Source organism: Ranitomeya imitator, chromosome 3 (genome assembly GCF_032444005.1).
Source record: "Ranitomeya imitator isolate aRanImi1 chromosome 3, aRanImi1.pri, whole genome shotgun sequence".
NCBI lineage: Eukaryota > Metazoa > Chordata > Amphibia > Anura > Dendrobatidae > Ranitomeya > Ranitomeya imitator.
Window position 1 is genome coordinate 541,688,937 of NC_091284.1, and position 20,556 is coordinate 541,709,492.

The following is a 20,556-nucleotide window of genomic DNA, read 5'->3' on the forward strand; positions in this document are numbered from 1 at the left end:
GTATGCCAAAGACAATGAAAGGAAAGCAGCAAAGGCACAACGTTGAAGACAACAAAGGGCAAATGAGACTCTTGAAGAGCAACAACATTGCTGGGACTAAAACAATGCATATAAGCGTAGGCGTCAAGCACATGAGTCCCCTGATGCAAAAGTCATTAGATTATCACAGGATGCCATTAGGCAACAACAGCGCGCATGACTGCCCCCATTGTGACATTACCGCCCTCCCAATGCGATAGCATCAGGCCTCCATCTAGTACACTATAAATACCCAGATACAGTATAAATGACAAGAGGTTATTAGAGAAGAGGGCACAAAAAGGTGTTAAATGTAATAAGCAGACTGCAGAAAAACGCAGCATACTGGTTACTCAGTATGGACAATGGCCGCTACCTGCGGTATTGCTCTTGAGCAGCTTCTCCATGTGTAAAGCATAATGGCATAATCCTGTCCTTCTTCCAGCATTACATTCTGTAATAGAGAAACAATAATTCTCGTATTAAACAGCAACCGAAAACCATTCACCTTCATGTGTATTTTATGCCACGTGCGCCAACCACTCACCATGCTAGAATGGACTGTAGCCTGCTCAATGTACCGGGCAATACCGGTGACGAAGGCAGTTCTGTCCTCAAAGTTAGTGTTAAAATTTGGCTGCAAGAAAAATGAAATGCATTGGCTTAATAAATGTATATTAATACATATGGATAATGTTATCTAATCACAATACAAAATGCCATAAAAGCCTGGAAATCATCATTCTAGGAGCGTTGAACAGTTGGGGCCAATAAATTATAGCCTAGACCCATGAGGTGTCGCCTGCAGCTTGACATGACTCATGCACACATATTCCATAAGAGAACAGGTGCACATTACCCGCCAGACATGCACACCTGACAGGCAGCCATTTATTCCCCACCATCAGTGCCCGCCACCTCACAAGGCAGAAGTGAATGGCACAGGATAATCGCTGAGCTCAGCCTCCTCATTTACCAGTTCTACCATTAATAATCAACAGAGTCGCTGCACTCCCCTTCCGTGGTCAGCCTTCTCGTTGTACTGGATTGTCAAACTTGATTTTCTTAAATATTTCTGCCATTGGAATCAAACACACCCGAACATTTGTCCCTTTCAGAGACAAACCTCTACCAGTATCTGAGTGCAAGTGTCTGAGTGTGGCAGAGGCTCATTCCTCCCACTGCCAGTGTGAGTGTGGCAGAGGCTCATTCCTCCCACTGCCAGTGTGAGTGTGGCAGAGGCTCATTCCTCCCACTGCCAGTGTGAGTATGGCAGAGGCTCATTCCTCCCACTACCAGTGTGAGTGTGGCAGAGGCTCATTCCTCCCGCTGCAAGTGAGAGTGTGGCAGAGGCTCATTCCTCCTGCTGCCAGTGTGAGTGTGGCAGAGGCTCATTCCTCCCACTGCCAGTAAAAGTGTGGCAGAGGCTCATTCCTCCCACTGCCAGTGTGAGTGTGGCAGAGGCTCATTCCTCCCACTGCCAGTGTGAGTGTGGCAGAGGCTCATTCCTCCCACTGCCGGTGTGAGTATGGCAGAGGCTCATTCCTCCCACTACCAGTGTGAGTGTGGCAGAGGCTCATTCCTCCCGCTGCAAGTGAGAGTGTGGCAGAGGCTCATTCCTCCCGCTGCCAGTGTGAGAGTGTGGCAGAGGCTCATTCCTCCCACTGCCAGTAAGAGTGTGGCAGAGGCTCATTCCTCCCACTGCCAGTGTGAGTGTGGCAGAGGCTCATTCCTCCCACTGCCAGTGTGAGTGTGGCAGAGGCTTATTCCTCCCACTGCCAGTGTGAGTATGGCAGAGGCTCATTCCTCCCACTACCAGTGTGAGTGTGGCAGAGGCTCATTCCTCCCGCTGCAAGTGAGTGTGGCAGAGGCTCATTCCTCCCGCTGCCAGTGTGAGAGTGTGGCAGAGGCTCATTCCTCCCACTGCCAGTGTGTGGCAGAGGCTCATTCCTCCCACTGCCAGTATGAGAGTGTTGCAGAGGCTCATTCCTCCCACTGCCAGTTTGTGAGTGTGGCAGAGGCTCATTCCTCCCACTGCCAGTTTGTGAGTGTGGCAGAGGCTCATTCCTCCCACTGCCAGTGTGAGTGTGGCAGAGGCTTATTCCTCCCACTGCCAGTGTGAGTGTGGCAGAGGCTCATTCCTCCCACTGCCAGTGTGAGTGTGGCAGAGGCTCATTCCTCCCACTGCCAGTGTGAGAGTGTGGCAGAGGCTTATTCCTCCCACTGCCAGTGTGAGAGTGTGACAGAGGCTCATTCCTCCCACTGCCAGTTTGTGAGTGTGGCAGAGGCTCATTCCTCCCACTGCCAGTGTGAGTGTGGCAGAGGCTCATTCCTCCCACTGCGAGTGAGAGTGTGGCAGAGGCTCATTCCTCCCACTGCCAGTGTGAGTGTGGCAGAGGCTCATTCCTCCCACTGCCAGTGTGAGAGTGTGGCAGAGGCTTATTCCTCCCACTGCCAGTGTGAGAGTGTGACAGAGGCTCATTCCTCCCACTGCCAGTGTGAGAGTGTGGCAGAGGCTCATTCCTCCCACTGCCAGTGTGAGAGTGTGGCAGAGGCTCATTCCTCCCACTGCCAGTGTGTGGCAGAGGCTCATTCCTCCCACTGCCAGTAAGAGTGTGGCAGAGGCTCATTCCTCCCACTGCCAGTGTGAGTGTGGCAGAGGCTCATTCCTCCCACTGCCAGTGAGAGTGTGGTAGAGGCTCATTCCTCCCACTGCCAGTGTGAGAGTGTGGCAGAGGCTTATTCCTCCCACTGCCAGTGTGAGAGTGTGGCAGAGGCTCATTCCTCCCACTGCCAGTGTGAGTGTGGCAGAGGCTCATTCCTCCCACTGCCAGTGTGAGTGTGGTAGAGGCTCATTCCTCCCACTGCCAGTGCGAGAGTGTGGCAGAGGCTTATTCCTCCCACTGCCAGTGTGAGAGTGTGACAGAGGCTCATTCCTCCCACTGCCAGTGTGAGAGTGTGGCAGAGGCTTATTCCTCCCACTGCCAGTGAGAATGTGGCAGAGGCTCATTCCTCCCACTGCCAGTGTGAGTGTGGCAGAGGCTCATTCCTCCCACTGCCAGTGAGAATGTGGCAGAGGCTCATTCCTCCCACTGCCAGTGTGAGTGTGGCAGAGGGTCATTCCTCCCACTGCCAGTGTGAGTGTGGCAGAGGCTCATTCCTCCCACTACCAGTGTGAGTGTGGCAGAGGCTCATTCCTCCCACTGCCAGTGTGAGTGTGGCAGAGGCTCATTCCTCCCACTGCCAGTGAGAGTGTGGCAGAGGCTCATTCCTCCCACTGCCAGTGTGAGAGTGTGGCAGAGGCTCATTCCTCCCACTGCCAGTGTGAGAGTGTGACAGAGGCTCATTCCTCCCACTGCCAGTGTGAGAGTGTGGCAGAGGCTCATTCCTCCCACTGCCAGTGTGTGGCAGAGGCTCATTCCTCCCACTGCCAGTAAGAGTGTGGCAGAGGCTCATTCCTCCCACTGCCAGTGTGAGTGTGGCAGAGGCTCATTCCTCCCACTGCCAGTGAGAGTGTGGTAGAGGCTCATTCCTCCCACTGCCAGTGTGAGAGTGTGGCAGAGGCTTATTCCTCCCACTGCCAGTGTGAGAGTGTGGCAGAGGCTCATTCCTCCCACTGCCAGTGTGAGTGTGGCAGAGGCTCATTCCTCCCACTGCCAGTGTGAGTGTGGTAGAGGCTCATTCCTCCCACTGCCAGTGTGAGAGTGTGACAGAGGCTCATTCCTCCCACTGCCAGTGTGAGAGTGTGGCAGAGGCTTATTCCTCCCACTGCCAGTGAGAATGTGGCAGAGGCTCATTCCTCCCGCTGCAAGTGAGAGTGTGGCAGAGGCTCATTCCTCCCGCTGCCAGTGTGAGAGTGTGGCAGAGGCTCATTCCTCCCACTGCCAGTAAGAGTGTGGCAGAGGCTCATTCCTCCCACTGCCAGTGTGAGTGTGGCAGAGGCTCATTCCTCCCACTGCCAGTGTGAGTATGGCAGAGGCTCATTCCTCCCACTGCCAGTGAGAATGTGGCAGAGGCTCATTCCTCCCACTGCCAGTGTGAGTGTGGCAGAGGCTCATTCCTCCCACTGCCAGTGTGAGAGTGTGACAGAGGCTCATTCCTCCCACTGCCAGTGTGAGAGTGTGGCAGAGGCTCATTCCTCCCACTGCCAGTGTGTGGCAGAGGCTCATTCCTCCCACTGCCAGTAAGAGTGTGGCAGAGGCTCATTCCTCCCACTGCCAGTGTGAGTGTGGCAGAGGCTCATTCCTCCCACTGCCAGTGTGAGAGTGTGGCAGAGGCTCATTCCTCCCACTGCCAGTGTGAGAGTGTGGCAGAGGCTTATTCCTCCCACTGCCAGTGTGAGAGTGTGACAGAGGCTCATTCCTCCCACTGCCAGTGTGAGAGTGTGGCAGAGGCTCATTCCTCCCACTGCCAGTGTGAGAGTGTGGCAGAGGCTCATTCCTCCCACTGCCAGTGTGTGGCAGAGGCTCATTCCTCCCACTGCCAGTAAGAGTGTGGCAGAGGCTCATTCCTCCCACTGCCAGTGTGAGTGTGGCAGAGGCTCATTCCTCCCACTGCCAGTGAGAGTGTGGTATAGGCTCATTCCTCCCACTGCCAGTGTGAGAGTGTGGCAGAGGCTTATTCCTCCCACTGCCAGTGTGAGAGTGTGGCAGAGGCTCATTCCTCCCACTGCCAGTGTGAGTGTGGCAGAGGCTCATTCCTCCCACTGCCAGTGTGAGTGTGGTAGAGGCTCATTCCTCCCACTGCCAGTGTGAGTGTGGCAGAGGCTTATTCCTCCCACTGCCAGTGTGAGAGTGTGGCAGAGGCTTATTCCTCCCACTGCCAGTGAGAATGTGGCAGAGGCTCATTCCTCCCACTGCCAGTGTGAGTGTGGCAGAGGCTTATTCCTCCCACTGCCAGTGAGAATGTGGCAGAGGCTCATTCCTCCCACTGCCAGTGTGAGTGTGGCAGAGGCTCATTCCTCCCACTGCCAGTGTGAGTGTGGCAGAGGCTCATTCCTCCCACTACCAGTGTGAGTGTGGCAGAGGCTTATTCCTCCCACTGCCAGTGTGAGTGTGGCAGAGGCTCATTCCTCCCACTGCCAGTGAGAATGTGGCAGAGGCTCATTCCTCCCACTGCCAGTGAGAATGTGGCAGAGGCTCATTCCTCCCACTACCAGTGTGAGTGTGGCAGAGGCTCATTCCTCCCACTGCCAGTGTGAGTGTGGCAGAGGCTCATTCCTCCCACTGCCAGTGTGAGTGTGGCAGAGGCTCATTCCTCCCACTGCCAGTGTGAGTATGGCAGAGGCTCATTCCTCCCACTACCAGTGTGAGTGTGGCAGAGGCTCATTCCTCCCGCTGCAAGTGAGAGTGTGGCAGAGGCTCATTCCTCCCGCTGCCAGTGTGAGAGTGTGGCAGAGGCTCATTCCTCCCACTGCCAGTGTGTGGCAGAGGCTCATTCCTCCCACTGCCAGTATGAGAGTGTTGCAGAGGCTCATTCCTCCCACTGCCAGTTTGTGAGTGTGGCAGAGGCTCATTCCTCCCACTGCCAGTTTGTGAGTGTGGCAGAGGCTCATTCCTCCCACTGCCAGTGTGAGAGTGTGACAGAGGCTCATTCCTCCCACTGCCAGTGTGAGAGTGTGGCAGAGGCTCATTCCTCCCACTGCCAGTGTGTGGCAGAGGCTCATTCCTCCCACTGCCAGTAAGAGTGTGGCAGAGGCTCATTCCTCCCACTGCCAGTGTGAGAGTGTGGCAGAGGCTCATTCCTCCCACTGCCAGTGAGTGTGGCAGAGGCTCATTCCTCCCACTGCCAGTGAGTGTGGCAGAGGCTCATTCCTCCCACTGCCAGTGAGTGTGGCAGAGGCTCATTCCTCCCACTGCCAATGAGTGTGGCAGAGGCTCATTCCTCCCACTGCCAGTGAGTGTGGCAGAGGCTCATTCCTCCCACTGCCAGTGAGTGTGGCAGAGGCTCATTCCTCCCACTGCCAGTTCATCGTTCTGTGAATGGAGATCTAAAAGCAAGTACCTGATACAGCAAAGAAGATGGAGGCGGCTCAATGCAGGGCTGCTGGTCTGGTAAGGGCAGCTCCTCCAACAGGTCTACATTGGACAAAGCATCCTCCAGTGTCACTTGTGTCGTCATACTGAAGCTGGAGGAAACAAAAAAAATTATATTGTATTAGGCTACAGAAATAAGAAGGACATGAATGCGGAGTAAACATCAAGCACAAGAGAGACAACGCTCCCCATCTCCCACTATATGAATCACTCATATTAACTGCAGAAAAAAAAATGAACACATTAAAAGAATATCGAAAACCATCGGCCCATCCCATCTGTAGAGTCCGACCTCACCCTTTCCTTTGAGAAAAAAGGCACAGCACCACCAGATGACTAGAATCAGCCTAAAACTGTCAGAGGGGGAGGAAAAAAAGAAGGAACAACATTTTTCTGTTCACTGCACTTAAAAGACGAGTGGAAAAGAGAAATTAAACCTCTGTCGTGACAACTTTACAAATAAGCACATTGATCTCTTTGTGCCACCCTTTATTTACTAGGGGATTCTAAGGAGGTCCAGCCCTCCTTGGTCTGTTACCACGTCATGCCTGACTTTCTTGCTCTACTGTAGAATACACTGGCGATTTATAAAGATTATTATTATGATGCAACAAAAAAAGTTAGTGATCACAAAACATCTGCTGATCTGTTCCTATGTGTCCAGCTTTTCTTCACACTTGTCAAGAGATGAAAAAACGGAACCAGCAACTTCCTGTACACTGTAATCTATCGCTGCAACATGCGGTCCTTCTCCCCAGAACATAAATGGACAATGTTTCCATAGAGGACAGGCAAGAAAGAAGGCAAACTGTAAAATGTTACATAGACGGTAATGGAGGAAGGAGACATGTACGGTATGTACTGTACAGATATACTGACAGTAGTTTTACATACATCTCCACCCAGAAGAAAAGGGTCAGCATGTGCATGGCGTCCTTCACTCGTCCGTATAAAACACATACGTGACAAATGGTACCAATGTCATCAGTGTTTTCCAGTAAGGATGAAGAAATAAATGACAAAGCTTCTCCTATACTGTTAAACACGGACAGTATACTGATGCCATCCATATGTTGTTTGTGCTTTTCACGGACCGATAGATTTGTACTGCCCCTTGTCATACATGCTGCTGGAAAAAACGGCCAAGTCTTCGTGGGTTTTGCGTAGACACACGGTCCATGTAAAAACACAGACTGGTGCACAGCACCATAGGTGTTAATCATTACATGCGGGATCCATAAAAAAACGGATGCAACATGTACTGGAAACACAGACGTATGAAGGAGGCCTTAAAGAGATTTCCAAGCACACAAGATAATCTAACCATTGTACAGCTTATGCGAAATGAAGAGACTTCGTAATTTACTTGCTGTTAAAATCCCTCTCCATTCCTGAGCTGTGATTATGTGGCCTCCAGCTCCTTGCTTCCTGTCATGGTCCATTCAAAGCACAGAGTACAGGAGATTTCCCATCTGTGCTTTGAACAGAACACAGCCTGATAGTTAAGCACAAAGTTCTCAGAGCAGTGTGCTCTGATCTTATGAGGTGCATGGCCAGTGATTCTTAACGAATTGTGACTGTACATGGAGAAAGGAACAGAACCTATATAGACAGGGCTGATGCCAAAGAGAGGAATAGTAAGCTCTGGGCAGATGGAATGGCGCTGGGCGTTCCAGAGTGCTACATGACATTAGGATAAATGCATTATATGACTCATTGCTCCCCAACAGTACACTGAGCCTGCGTGGTACCAGTATCTGGACCTGTAACAGTATTGAATGTAGGAGTTTCAGTATAGTGCATGCCAGGTGAAGTGGAACCTTAGGAGGGGGAATCTGTGTGGGCAGCCATTTATCCATCTTGAGACTGTACTGGGAGTCTCAGGGTGGTGGTTTATAAATGAAGTGTCTGGTAATGAGGGAACTGTAGGGTAGATACAGTTCTGGCAAAAACGACAAAGTACACAGCCACCTGTGAAAAGAAGTTTACAGACAGAGGAAGAGAAATGTAGGAATAGAGCGCAAAGAAGAGATGCTCCAGGAAAAGACCCTGAGCCCTCCAACAAATGCCATGAAGCGATAGGGTCCTGCTATAAAACAAATAAAGCATGGGATATTTTTTGGTACTACATACCATTGTATTAGATCTTACACGATCATAAACCTTCTCTTTTATGGTAAACACAAGTTTATCAGCACAACAGAGGCCAAATAGACACTCTCCTTGCTTAAATGGGGCTAACAGAGCCTAAAGGACAAACTTCAGGTGGGCATTAGGAGCTTTCTATAGAGTACGCACTAAGCAAAGGGTGAAAGTCATTCAGGTATCACCATTGCATACAAAAAGTCTAAATATCAGTACTGTGGTTGCATTTATAACTACAACTCTGACATGACAGAGCCCATGTGTAGATACTTGAGGCCAGAAGCCTCGGTTTCACTTCTAAATCTTTTGTGATTTATGCTTGGTGTAGACACCTGAACCCTATGTGGTCAAAGCACAGGAAATGTAATGGTTCACCATTTAGTCATAAACGGTGCTAACACCACAAATTGGAAATTATAAGATTTTTCAGTGACTACTAAACAAGAATGATACTGAAGGAGGCCCAATAAACCAGCGTCATCAGGATGTCATTAGTTACCGTGATACCATTAGGTAATACAATATAATGGGCTTACATACTTACATGCCCTGCCCCAATTATTTAACATTCTATTCTAAAGGTACCTTCACACATAACGATATTGTTAACGATATCGTTGCTTTTTGTGACGTAGCAACGATATCGTTAATAAAATCGTTATGTGTGACAGCGACCAACGATCAGGCCCCTGCTGGGAGATCGTTGGTCGCTGAGGAAAGTCCAGAGCTTTATTTCGTCGCTGGATCTCCCGCGGACATCGCTGGATCGGCGTGTGTGACACCGATCCAGCGATGTGTTCACTGGTAACCAGGGTAAACATCGGGTAACTAAGCGCAGGGCCACGCTTAGTAACCCGATGTTTACCCTGGTTACCATCCTAAAAGTAAAAAAAAAAAACAAACACTACATACTTACCTAACGCTGTCTGTCCTCCAGCGCTGTGCTCTGCTCTCCTCCTGCACTGGCTGTGAGCGTCGGTCAGCCGGAAAGCAGAGCGGTGACGTCACCGCTCTGCTTTCCGGCCGCTGTGCTCACACAGACAGTACAGGAGGAGAGCAGAGCACAGCGCTGGAGGACAGACAGCGTTAGGTAAGTATGTAGTGTTTGTTTTTTTTACTTTTAGGAAGGTAACCAGGGTAAACATCGGGTTACTAAGCGTGGCCCTGCGCTTAGTTACCCGATGTTTACCCTGGTTACCGGCATCGTTGGTCGCTGGAGAGCGGTCTGTGTGACAGCTCTCCAGCGACCAAACAGCGACGCTGCAGCGATCCGGATCGTTGTCGGTATCGCTGCAGCGTCGCTTAATGTGAAGGGGCCTTTAGGAATGAACGGTCTGTGTTACAGCCACAGTTGCCTACCTGACCGGAGGTCTACTGACATGAACATCCTTATGGTCAGGCCAGGAATTGCAGTCATAACATGGTCAATAAGATCTGGTTATGTGAATGCACTAAATTGGCAGCCAAACAGGTCTTAGGGTACGTTCAGACTAGCGTTGTGCTAGTGTGCGTCGGCGCCGCGTCGGGCCACGCAGCGGCGACGCACGCGTCATGCGCCCCTATGTTTAACATGGGGGACGCATGCTTTTTTGCTTGTTGCGTTTTGCGACAAATGCGTCTTTTTTGCCGCAAGCGTCGGACCAAGAAAACGCAACAAGTTGCATTTTTCTTGCGTCCGATTTTCGGCAAAAAACGACGCAGCGTTTTTGCGTGCGTTTTGCCGCGTTTTTCGGTGCGTTGTGCGTCGCGTGGCCGACGCAGCGGCGCACAACGCTAGTCTGAACGTAGCCTTAAAGAGAGGTGTTTTGTAGATTCTCTTATGCCGGCCATAGACATTAGAGGTCTGTCGGCCAAACAATGCTTCGGCTGATCCCTCGCCCAAAAGCCATCCCAGCTGATACTCCTGTACACAGGAGCGCTCCTAAAGGTACCTTCACACAATAATTTTCTTAACGATATCGTTGCAACGTCACGCTTTTTGTGACGTAGAATCGATCCCGCTAACGATCTCGTTATGTGTGACAGCGACCAACGATCAGGCTCTGCTGGGAGATCGTTGGTCGCTGGGGAATGATCAGGACCTTTTTTTTTGGTCGCTGATCACCCGCTGTCATCGCTGGATCGGCGTGTGTGACGCCGATCCAGCAATGTGTTCACTTGTAACCAGAGTAAATATCGGGTTACTAAGCGCAGGGCCGCGCTTAGTAACCCGATATTTACCCTGGTTAGCATTGTAAAAGTAAAAAAAAAAAAAACAGTACATACTCATATTCCGATGTCTGTCACGTCCCCCGGCATCAGCTTCCCTGCACTTACTGTCAGCGCCGGCCGTAAAGCAGAGCACACACATATACACACCGTATATACTTGAGTATAAGCCGAGATTTTCAGCCCATTTTTTTGGGCTGAAAGTCCCCCTCTCGGCTTATACTCGAGTCATACCCGGGGCTCAGCAGGTGTGGGGGGGATTGGGCTGTGTAATTATACTCACCTACTGCTGGCGCGGTCCCTGCATGGCCCTGCTTCTTCCAGCACTGCAGATTCTTCCTGTACTGAGCGGTCACATGGTACCGCTCATTACAGTAATGAATATGCGGCTCCACCTCCCATAGAGGTGGAGCCGCATATTCATTACTGTAATGAGCAGTAACTGTGACCGCTCAATACAGGAAGATGCAGCGCTGGAAGAAGCAGGGACTGCACAGCGCCAGCAGTAGGTGAGTATATGGGAAGGGGAAGCGCAGCGCTGCACGATATTTACCTCTCCTCGTTCCAGTGCGGCTCCGTCTTCATCGTCCTCTGGCAGTGACGCTCAGGTCAGAGGGCGCGGTGACGTAGTCAGTGCGCGCCCTCTGCTGAACGTCAGTGCTGAAGACGGAGCCGCACGAGGAGCAGGTAAATATTGAAAGTGCCGGGGGTCCTGAGCGAAGAGAGGGGAGTATGTGTTTTTTTTTTTATCGCAGCAAAAGCATATGGGGCAAGTGACTGTACGGAGCATCTTATGGGGCCATAACGCTTGTGCAGCACTATAAGGGGCAAGTGACTGTATGGAGCATCTTATGGGGCCATAACGCTTGTGCAGCATTATATGGGGCAAGTGACTGTATGGAGCATCTTATGTGGCCATAACACTTGTGCAGCACTATAAGGGGCAAGTGACTGTATGGATGATCTTATGGGGCCATAACGTTTGTGCAGCACTATATAGGGCAAATATCTCTATGGAGCATTTTATGGGGCCCTTATTACCCTTTATGCAGGATTATATGGGGCATATTTTAATACGGAGCATCTAATGGGGCCCATCAAACTTTATGGAGCATTATATGGGGCTCCTGATTCAATATGGATATTCAAAAACACTTAACCTACTGATGTCTCAATTAATTTTACTTTTATTGATATCTATTTTTACTTTTGAAATTTACCGGTAGCTGCTGCATTTTCCACCCTAGGCTCATACTCGAGTCATTAAGTTTTCCCAGTTTTTTGTGGCAAAATTAGGGGGGGGGGTCGGCTTATACTCGAGTACATACGGTATATGCATCATTTATAAACCACCACCCTGAGACTCCCAGTACAGTCTCAAGATGGATAAATGGCTGCCCACACAGATTCCCCCTCCTAAGGTTCCACTTCACCTGGCATGTGCTATACTGAAACTCCTACATTCAATACTGTTACAGGTCCAGATACTGGTACCACGCAGGCTCAGTGTACTGTTGGGGAGCAATGAGTCATATAATGCATTTATCCTAATGTCATGTAGCACTCTGGAACGCCCAGCGCCATTCCATCTGCCCAGTAACTAGTTTATGAGCTTACTATTCCTCTCTTTGGCGTCAGCCCTGCCTCTATAGGTATACTATCTATCTATCTATCTATATAAAAAATATATACGGTATATATATTTTTTACACCTGGGCAAATGCTTTGTACATGATAATTAATGGTATCATTAATTGTGTGTATGCTAAGCAGGAAAAACAGCGATAGTACAAATTGTACCGTATGGCACATTGCTGGTGCCCCCGTCCTCTGGACGTGCTAGTAAGAGGGGCTGAACGTGGACACAGTCACAACCACAATTTGCAGATCTGACTGGCCGGCGATATTAAATGATTGTCTGAACATAGTCCAAATTCCTGAGTTTTCCATGGCTATACACTTAGCCAGACATTTTTAGCATGTTGTGACATTTCTCCTACAACTAGTCTGTAATGTAATACCCGGACGGGCCACGTATGACTGAGGCCACAGTTTGCCTTCAGAAACAAGAATTTAACAGGATGAATTTTCCTGTCTGAAACTTTCCTTCCCTCCACAATGCCTGGGCTTCCTTGGAATATTTCCAGGTTCAGTTGCATATGTAGGTTAATGGTGCAATTGGGCAGAAGAATCAGTTTTCGGTGGCCTGTTTAAGAGGATGAAAAATAAAGGCTTCCAAGTATTAGACTAATGTCGGCCGCACCCACTGATATCGACGAGTTCTGCCAACAATCTAATGTGTATGGGGGCATTGGCCAGCTTATTATCGGGGGGGGGGGTGATGTCGATCAAGCACCTATGATTTCAGAATGCCGACTGCTTTGTTCTGTTGGAGATTAATCACCAAAAGAGTCACCGACTTGCTGATGGAGAACAGGAGAACACACTGGCGCTCAGCTGATAAAGCACTCCTGTATATGGTCCGAGATCCGACCAAAGCATCAGTCGGCCAACAGCCACCTAACGTGTATGAGGGTCTCAAGACTGTAGAAGGGTACAACATAGGAATCACCATCAATCCAAGAAGATCAGCTAACATTCGCAGAAACAACAATCAAGAAAACAGGGGCTCTTCTTGATCCCAATTATACCAGGATTCGGCTGAAGAAATTGTTGAATGATTGCGCATTTAGCCGACCGGTATGGTGAAATGGAAATGTTAAATGGCCACAATTCTCAGACCTGAATAATATGGGCTAGTCATCATATGTACATCCATGTTTTTGTGACCAGCAGCACAATGCTCCGCTGACCTCTGTTTACTGCCCCCATTGACAGTGTGCACTATCTGCCCTTCAGGAACATGAAATACAGAAGAAAAATTAGCCTCTACATGTACCTAAGACTCTAGATACACCGTCTTCATTTAGAACAATAAAAAGCATTTAGAGAAGTTTCGTGAACAAATTTGACTCTTTCTTCCTTCTCCTGTATCCTTTCCTCCCTGCCAAAACAGTATCAAAGTGGCTCAGGTGGAAGTAGCCTCAACGTAGAACGGTCAGCCGAATATGCTGCCCTACGGAAAGACGCCATATTACTGGGGAGAATCACAGCAGAAGTGTCTGTCATATAAGAGCAAAACCCATGGAAGAGTGGTCTGGAGGGAATGTTTCCCCTTTCAAAATACTTACAATGGATAAAAAAAAAAAAAAAAAAAAAATGCAATAATGACCTTCACTACTGTTGCAATGCTGCCCGATTCCCTGCCACTTGTTCTACATATACAACAGCAGACGTTTGGGTCACTGGGAACTGCAAAAACCTGAAGTAGCGAAAATATTACTAAATGGTGGTAAATGGTGAAGCAGAAGCTCTTTTTACAGCATATATGTCAAACTCTGGTCTGCAGGGTGAGTATATTTGCCCGCAACGCCAGGCTACTACCCTTCTGCCCGCCTGGCATCGCACATTCAACTATATGGGCATCCCGTTTGCCGATGCAGTTGAAAACAAATGATGAAGGAGGAAGTGTGAGCTGTCACTTCCTCCGCCATCATTATCTCCTCTGCGTCTGAAGTATCAGCACAGTGGGTGCGATGACATCATTACAACGTGCCCAATGCGCAAAGTAGAATTTCAGAGCACTCACTGCCAAACCAGAGCGGCAGAGTAATGAGGCGAGGGGAGTATATTTTTTTAATGTGGGACCCATTCTGTATGGAGGACAATGCACAGCCTATTATACAGTACTAGATGGTGGCCCGATTCTAACGCATCGGGTATTCTAGAATATGCATGTCCACCTAGTATATTGCCCAGCCACGTAGTATATTGCCCAGCCACGTAGTATATTGCCCAGTGACGTAGTATATTGCCCAGCCACGTAGTATATTGCCCAGCCACGTAGTATATTGCCCAGCCACGTAGTATATTGCCCAGCCACGTAGTATATTGCCCAGTGACGTAGTATATTGCCCAGTGACGTAGTATATTGCCCAGCCACGTAGTATATTGCCCAGCCACGTAGTATATTGCCCAGTCACGTAGTATATTGCCCAGTCACGTGGCGTAGTGGTTAGCACTGCAGCCTTGCAGCGCTGGGGTCCTGGGTTCGAATCCCACCCGGGACAACATCTGCAAAGAGTTTGTATGTTCTCTCTGTGTTTGCGTGGGTTTCCTCCGGGCACTCCGGTTTCCTCCCACATTCCAAAGACATACTGATAGGGATTCTAGATTGTGAGCTCCATTGGGGACAGTGATGATAATGTGTGCAAAATGTAAAGCGCTGCGGAATATGTTAGCGCTATATAAAAATAAAGATTATTATTATTATTATTATATTGCCCAGCCACGTAGTATATTGCCCAGCCACGTAGTATATTGCCCAGCCACGTAGTATATTGCCCAGTCACGTAGTATATTGCCCAGTCACGTAGTATATTGCCCAGCCACGTAGTATATTGCCCAGCCACGTAGTATATTGCCCAGTGACGTAGTATATTGCCCAGTCACGTAGTATACTGCCCAGTCACGTAGTATATTGCCCAGTCACGTAGTATATTGCCCAGCCACGTAGTATACAGACTTAACATAAAAAATAAACATATACTCACCTTCCGGAGGCCCGTTGAAGTCCTGGCCCTGTGTACGGTGCACGCGGCAGCTTCCGGTCCCAGGGTTGGTATGAGCGCAGGACCTGTGATGAGGTCGCTGTCACATGACCGTGACGTCATGGCAGGTCCTTCTCGCATACCATCCTTGGCACCGGAACCTGCCACTTGCATGGAGGGGTGACCGGAGCGTCTCGAAGAGCGGGAAAGGTGGCGGAAGGTGAGTATATAATGATTTTTTTATTATTATTTTTAACATTCGATCTTTAAAACTTGGTCACACAGGGTTAATAGCGGCAGTAACGGAGTGAGTTACCCGCGGCATAACGCGGTCCGTTACCGCTGGCATTAACCCTGTGTGAGCAGTGACTGGAGGGGAGTATGGAGCGGGCGCCGGGCACTGACTGTGGGGAGTATGGAGCGGGCGCTGGGCACTGACTGCAGGGGAGTAGGGAGGGACTAATCAGACTGTGGCCATCGCTGATTGGTCGCAGCAGCCATGATAGGCAGCTGGCGAGACCAATCAGCGACTTGGATTCCATGACAGACAGACAGAAGGACAGACAGAAAGACAGAAGTGACCCTTAGACAATTATATAGTAGGTTCTCTAGGATTCCAGTCAGTATTATGAGTCTTACAGCCAGTGCTAATTATCCACACTAGATGACAACCACAGGCAGGTACAGCAGTAAGCGTCTTATGGTGTATGCCGGGTGCTCTCGCCATTGTAGGAGAAACCACAACATTTTCTTATAACCACTAAACAAAGCAGTGGCCTGCCCCACACAATGATCAAAGCTGGTCATACTGCAATGGAAGGGTCATTATTGTCAGTAAAAGCCACGTAATGCGGCAGTGAGACATGTGCACACTCCCTGCGTACTCCATTCTCCTAGATGGGTGATAGAGAGCACATGGCTGCATGCACAGAGGCTCCCTCCCTGTTCGCCTCAAAAGTGAGAAATACAGGAAAAGTAGACAAGTTATGTTAGGCTTCATTCACACATCTGGTTTTTTCGTTTGCATGCTGTCTGTTATTAAGATGGGCTGAACACGGAGATAGAGATCAATTCCGTTTCTGTTAGGATACTTTCACACTAGCGTCAGAAACGGCCCGTCACAGTGCGTCGGGCCGACGTACCGACGCTAGCAGTGAATGCGCCGCACAACGGGGGCAGCGGATGCATTTTTCCAGCGCATCCGCTGCCCCATTGTGAGGTGCGGGGAGGTGGGGGCAGAGTTCCGGCAGCGCATGCGCGGTCGGAAATGGCAGACCGTCGGCAGCAAAGAAACGTTACATGTAACGTTTTTTGCTCCCAGCGGTCCGCCACAACACGGCGCAACCGTCGCACGACTGTTGCGACGTGTGTCAATGCGTCGCTAATGTTAGTCTATGGGGCAAAAACGCATCCTGCAGACAACTTTGCAGGATGCATTTTTTCCCATAAACGACGAATTGCGACGTATTGAAAAAAACGTTAGTGTGAAAGTAGCCTTATTTGTTGTTTTTTTTAATGGCTCCCTGTGTCCATTCTGTGAGGATCAGACCGGGCCACAAGTCCATGGTGATCCGTCAAAAATTAAATACCGTACATATGCTTTGCCTCCGTTTTTAACCGATTCATTGCTAACTGATAAAAAAAAAAAAATAACCAGATATTTTGCCTCAACTGCTTTTAAAATCAGATGAGAAAAAAATCTGAGGTGAAACAGATGACGCTTGAGAGAGAAAATAATCATTTATTATGGATGTAAAAACAGCTGTGTGAAGAAGCCCTGGGTGAGGTGCACACTGCATTCCAGCATTTAGCCGAAAGTACTTGTTGGGGGCTTTTCCGGACATTTGTTGTACAGTTGTAATAGTCCGCCATTTACTAGGAGGTGGCCAAAAGGCTGCTGTTCTGGCCACTAAGCAACTGCATTCCTCGTATATCATTATGTAGGGAGTGCTACAGTATAGGAGGATTTTAGCAATGGCTCAGTAAGGTGGCTATATGCATATGTATCCATCCCGACTGTGGTTACGGTCAGACATATGTCTCCTTAGTCTATGTGCCCAACATTGGCCACAAAAGCAGCTTGTACTAAAAGGGAACCTGTCATGTCCCGAAACACTAATATTCTGCAGATATGGGGTTAATATGCAGGTTGATAGCGTTACAACGCCGCACAGCCACTGTACTGAGAGCCCCGCTGCCAGGAGAAAACGAGCTGTACTCCTCCAGGCAGCCGGTGGCTTTCAGTCATAGACGTGTACTGGCACAGCGCTTCTGTCACCGCTCAGTATTCAGTGAACAAGGTGTAAGGTGACGCCCTACATTATGGCACAATGGGTGCGAACACCAGAGGACAGTTCCTTGTACAGTAGGTAAATGGGGAAATGAAACGTGTCTATCCACAAAAATCCCGTTGACGGTGCAATACTGAGAAATATATAGCAACAAAGAGGAAACACTAGTAGTATGTGAGAACCAGAAACAGTTCCTCTTGGTTTTCACCACGACTATTAGGCCATGGAGGGAAACCAAGACTGCACGACAACCATTCATGTACAACATGGACGGCTCAGGCCGACTTCAGCAAAAGGCAATGTGGCAAGATCCAGTATTCACAAAACCTGAATCAGTGAGCGAGGAAAATAAAAAAAAAGATAGTTCCTCAAAAGATGGACAATTCCTTTAAAGTTCCTTCTGTCCCCATACTCTAATGCTGGTCTGTGTGAAAGGGCCACTAAAGGGGTTGTGCAGGCTGTTCACAAAAGTCTGCAATGCATGCTGTCAGGATTCTCCAGTGCCGGCGGCGAGATCAAGCGGTCACGCGACTGCAAGCATGAAATATGCATATTTCCAGCCACATTTCAACTAGACGTGCGCGGTCTCACGCAATGTAAGTGAACTGAACGAGACCGCGTACATTCAATCAGAATGTGACCAGGAGCACATTTGTAGTCGGCACCGGATAAGTGTCACAACGAGCTCTGAGGATTCACGAGTCTGCAGTCACAGACTGATAGATGACTTATTAGTGACAGGCACAGTCTTTATGGGGAAACAATGGAGAGCTGCCATCGTCTAAAGCAATAACATATCAATGAGACCAATAATAAGGGGCCATATTGCCGATTCAGCCCTCCCGAGTTTCTCCTGCACTGATCCGCGACAATACAAGTGATGCACATAAAGCTGCTCATTACACATCCACAATAATTAGCACATTACTGCCCCACCTGAACGATGGAGGTAATGGGACCTACTCGAGACAGGGACACATCAAACAGAGGTTTCAGATCCATGTGTTATATATAATATGTGCATGCTTCTTATATCCCAATATCGCTGGCTGGCATCTGCCAAGGTGATCCTCACAGAAGGAAGCAAATTACTAACTTGAGATTTAGAAAATGTGAGAGTGGTGCGCCCACCAGAGATGTGACACTGCTGCTGTGCATCACTGAGGGTCCATAGTGTCAGATCACACGTATCGGGCACGGACCAACAGCAGAAGTGTCTTGCAGCTTTAATCAAGACTTCATACAGCGTGTCTATGGGAGATCTTAGGCCATGTGCACACGTTGTGGAATGGGGTGCAGAATTTTCCGCACAAAATCTGCATCTCCTCGCAGAAACCGTAGGTGCAGATTTGCCGCGGATTTTGTGCGTTTTTTATACGGAATTGATGCTGATTTTGTGCGGAATTGATGCGGTTTTACCACCCCGCTGATTTCTATAATGGAGGGGCGCAGAAACGCTGCAGATCAGCACAAAAGAAGTGACATGCACTTCTTTTAAATCAGCAGCGTTTCCGCGCGGATTTTTCCGCACCATCTGCAGATTTTTTTTTTTTCACACTGATTTACATTGTACTGTAAATCACAGTGCGGATCTGCAGCGTTTCTGCACGGAAAAATCCGCTGCGGATCCGCACTAAGGCTATGTGCACACGTTGCAGATTCTCTGTGGATCCGCAGCGTTTTTTGAGGTGCAGAAACGCTGCAGATCCGCAATTGATTTACAGTACAGTGTAAATCAATGAGAAAAAAAAAAAGCTGTGCACACTTTGCAGAAAATCTGCTGCGGATTAAAAGAAGTAGCATGTCACTTCTTTTTTGCGAATCTGAAGCGTTTTTGTACCCATTCCATTATGGAAAACCGTAGGGGTAAAAGACGCAGCAAATCCGCAAAAAAAGCAGCAAAAACCGCTGCGGAACCGCACAAAAGCGCAACAAATCCGCAGCTGAGTTTTCTGCCAGGAGAGGCAGAATCCGCACCAGAAATTCCTAAGGCTAATCCGCAACGTGTGCACATAGCCTTATACATGGAACCAAACCCAACAATCCGGGCCCAGGGACAGCGATCCCGCTGACCTATGTAAAGGGGGTGAAGGGTCAAGCTCAAAGACTGTCGTGTGGACAGAGGGGCAGCTTCAGAGCTGTAATCAGTGGCAGCACTGTTGGGGAAGGCAGGGGCAGCCTCGGAGCTGTAATCGGTGGTAGCACTGCTGGGGGAGGCAGGGGCAGCTTCAGAGCTGTAATCAGTGGCAGCACTGTTGGGGAAGGCAGGGGCAGCCTCGGAGCTGTAATCGGTGGTAGCACTGCTGGGGGAGGCAGGGGCAGCTTCAGAGCTGTAATCAGTGGCAGCACTGTTGGGGGAGGCAGGGGCAGCTTCAGAGCTGTAATCAGTGGCAGCGCTGCTGGGGAAGGTAGGGGCAGCCTCGGAGCTGTAATCGGTGGCAGCGCTGCTGCGGGAGGCAGCTTCAGAGCTGTAATCAGGGGCAGCACTGCTGGGGGAGGCAGGGGCAGCTTCAGAGCTGTAATCGGTGGCAGCACTGCTGGGGGAGGCAGGGGCAGCACTGCTGGGGCTCACGTAGTTCTCTCACCCGGGTGTGCCGCCTCTCCGGCCTGCAGGCGGTGATGATCTTCTCTCAGCTGCAGCCCCCTTCCTGGCACCGGCCGCGCCTTCTCCACAACTCTTTACCCCACTTTCCACAAGCGGCCAGGACGAGGCCGAAACTTCCTAGAGACATGGAGGAAACACCCTTCCTCCCGGAGAGCAGTGGGCAGGGACGCGCTCCTCCTCCTCCTCCCGGCACAGCCCCCTCCTCCGTGCTGTGTGGTGGCAGGCCTGCGCCTGTCGGGGCCCTGTCAGAGGCAGACGTCCCGGTCCAGCACTGTGCTGCCACCTACCCGTCCGCCAGCGTGCGGCCCCTGCCCAGTGCCTACCAGTCCCAGTGGTGCCGCTTGTAGCGGGAGTCGTCCTTCTTAGCAGAGTGATGGTGGTGGCCCCCAGTTACTGTCTGTTTCACAGGGAGTGCAGCTATAGGATGCCCATGTAGTATCCTCATGGCAGATGTTCCCACAAGTGACATCATAGCACTGTGAGATCGGGGACATTTAATCGATCACAATAAGGCCATGTTCACACAGTGCGTTTTTTACCGCGGAACCGCGGCGGTTTTGCCGCTGCGGTTCCGCAGCTGTTTTCCATGCAGGGTACAGTACACTGTACCCTATGGAAAACAGGACACACTGTGCACATGGTCC

General features: G+C 49.8%; 1 protein-coding gene across 2 annotated transcripts in view; it reads right to left on the bottom strand.

The window, feature by feature from the left end:
* CYFIP1 (cytoplasmic FMR1 interacting protein 1) overlaps positions 1–20,201 on the bottom strand; it is a 129,732-nt gene extending 109,531 nt beyond the window's left edge. For both annotated transcript variants that reach the window (XM_069757843.1, XM_069757844.1), the window contains exons 1-4: positions 19,893–20,201; positions 6,022–6,145; positions 566–655; positions 395–472 (exon numbers count right to left, since the gene is read on the bottom strand). In XM_069757843.1, coding sequence (XP_069613944.1) covers positions 395–472; positions 566–655; positions 6,022–6,138 — 285 coding nt within the window. In that variant the 5' untranslated portion in view covers positions 6,139–6,145; positions 19,893–20,201. The remainder of the gene's footprint in view (positions 1–394; positions 473–565; positions 656–6,021; positions 6,146–19,892) is intronic.
* Positions 20,202–20,556: the final 355 nt, after the last annotated feature.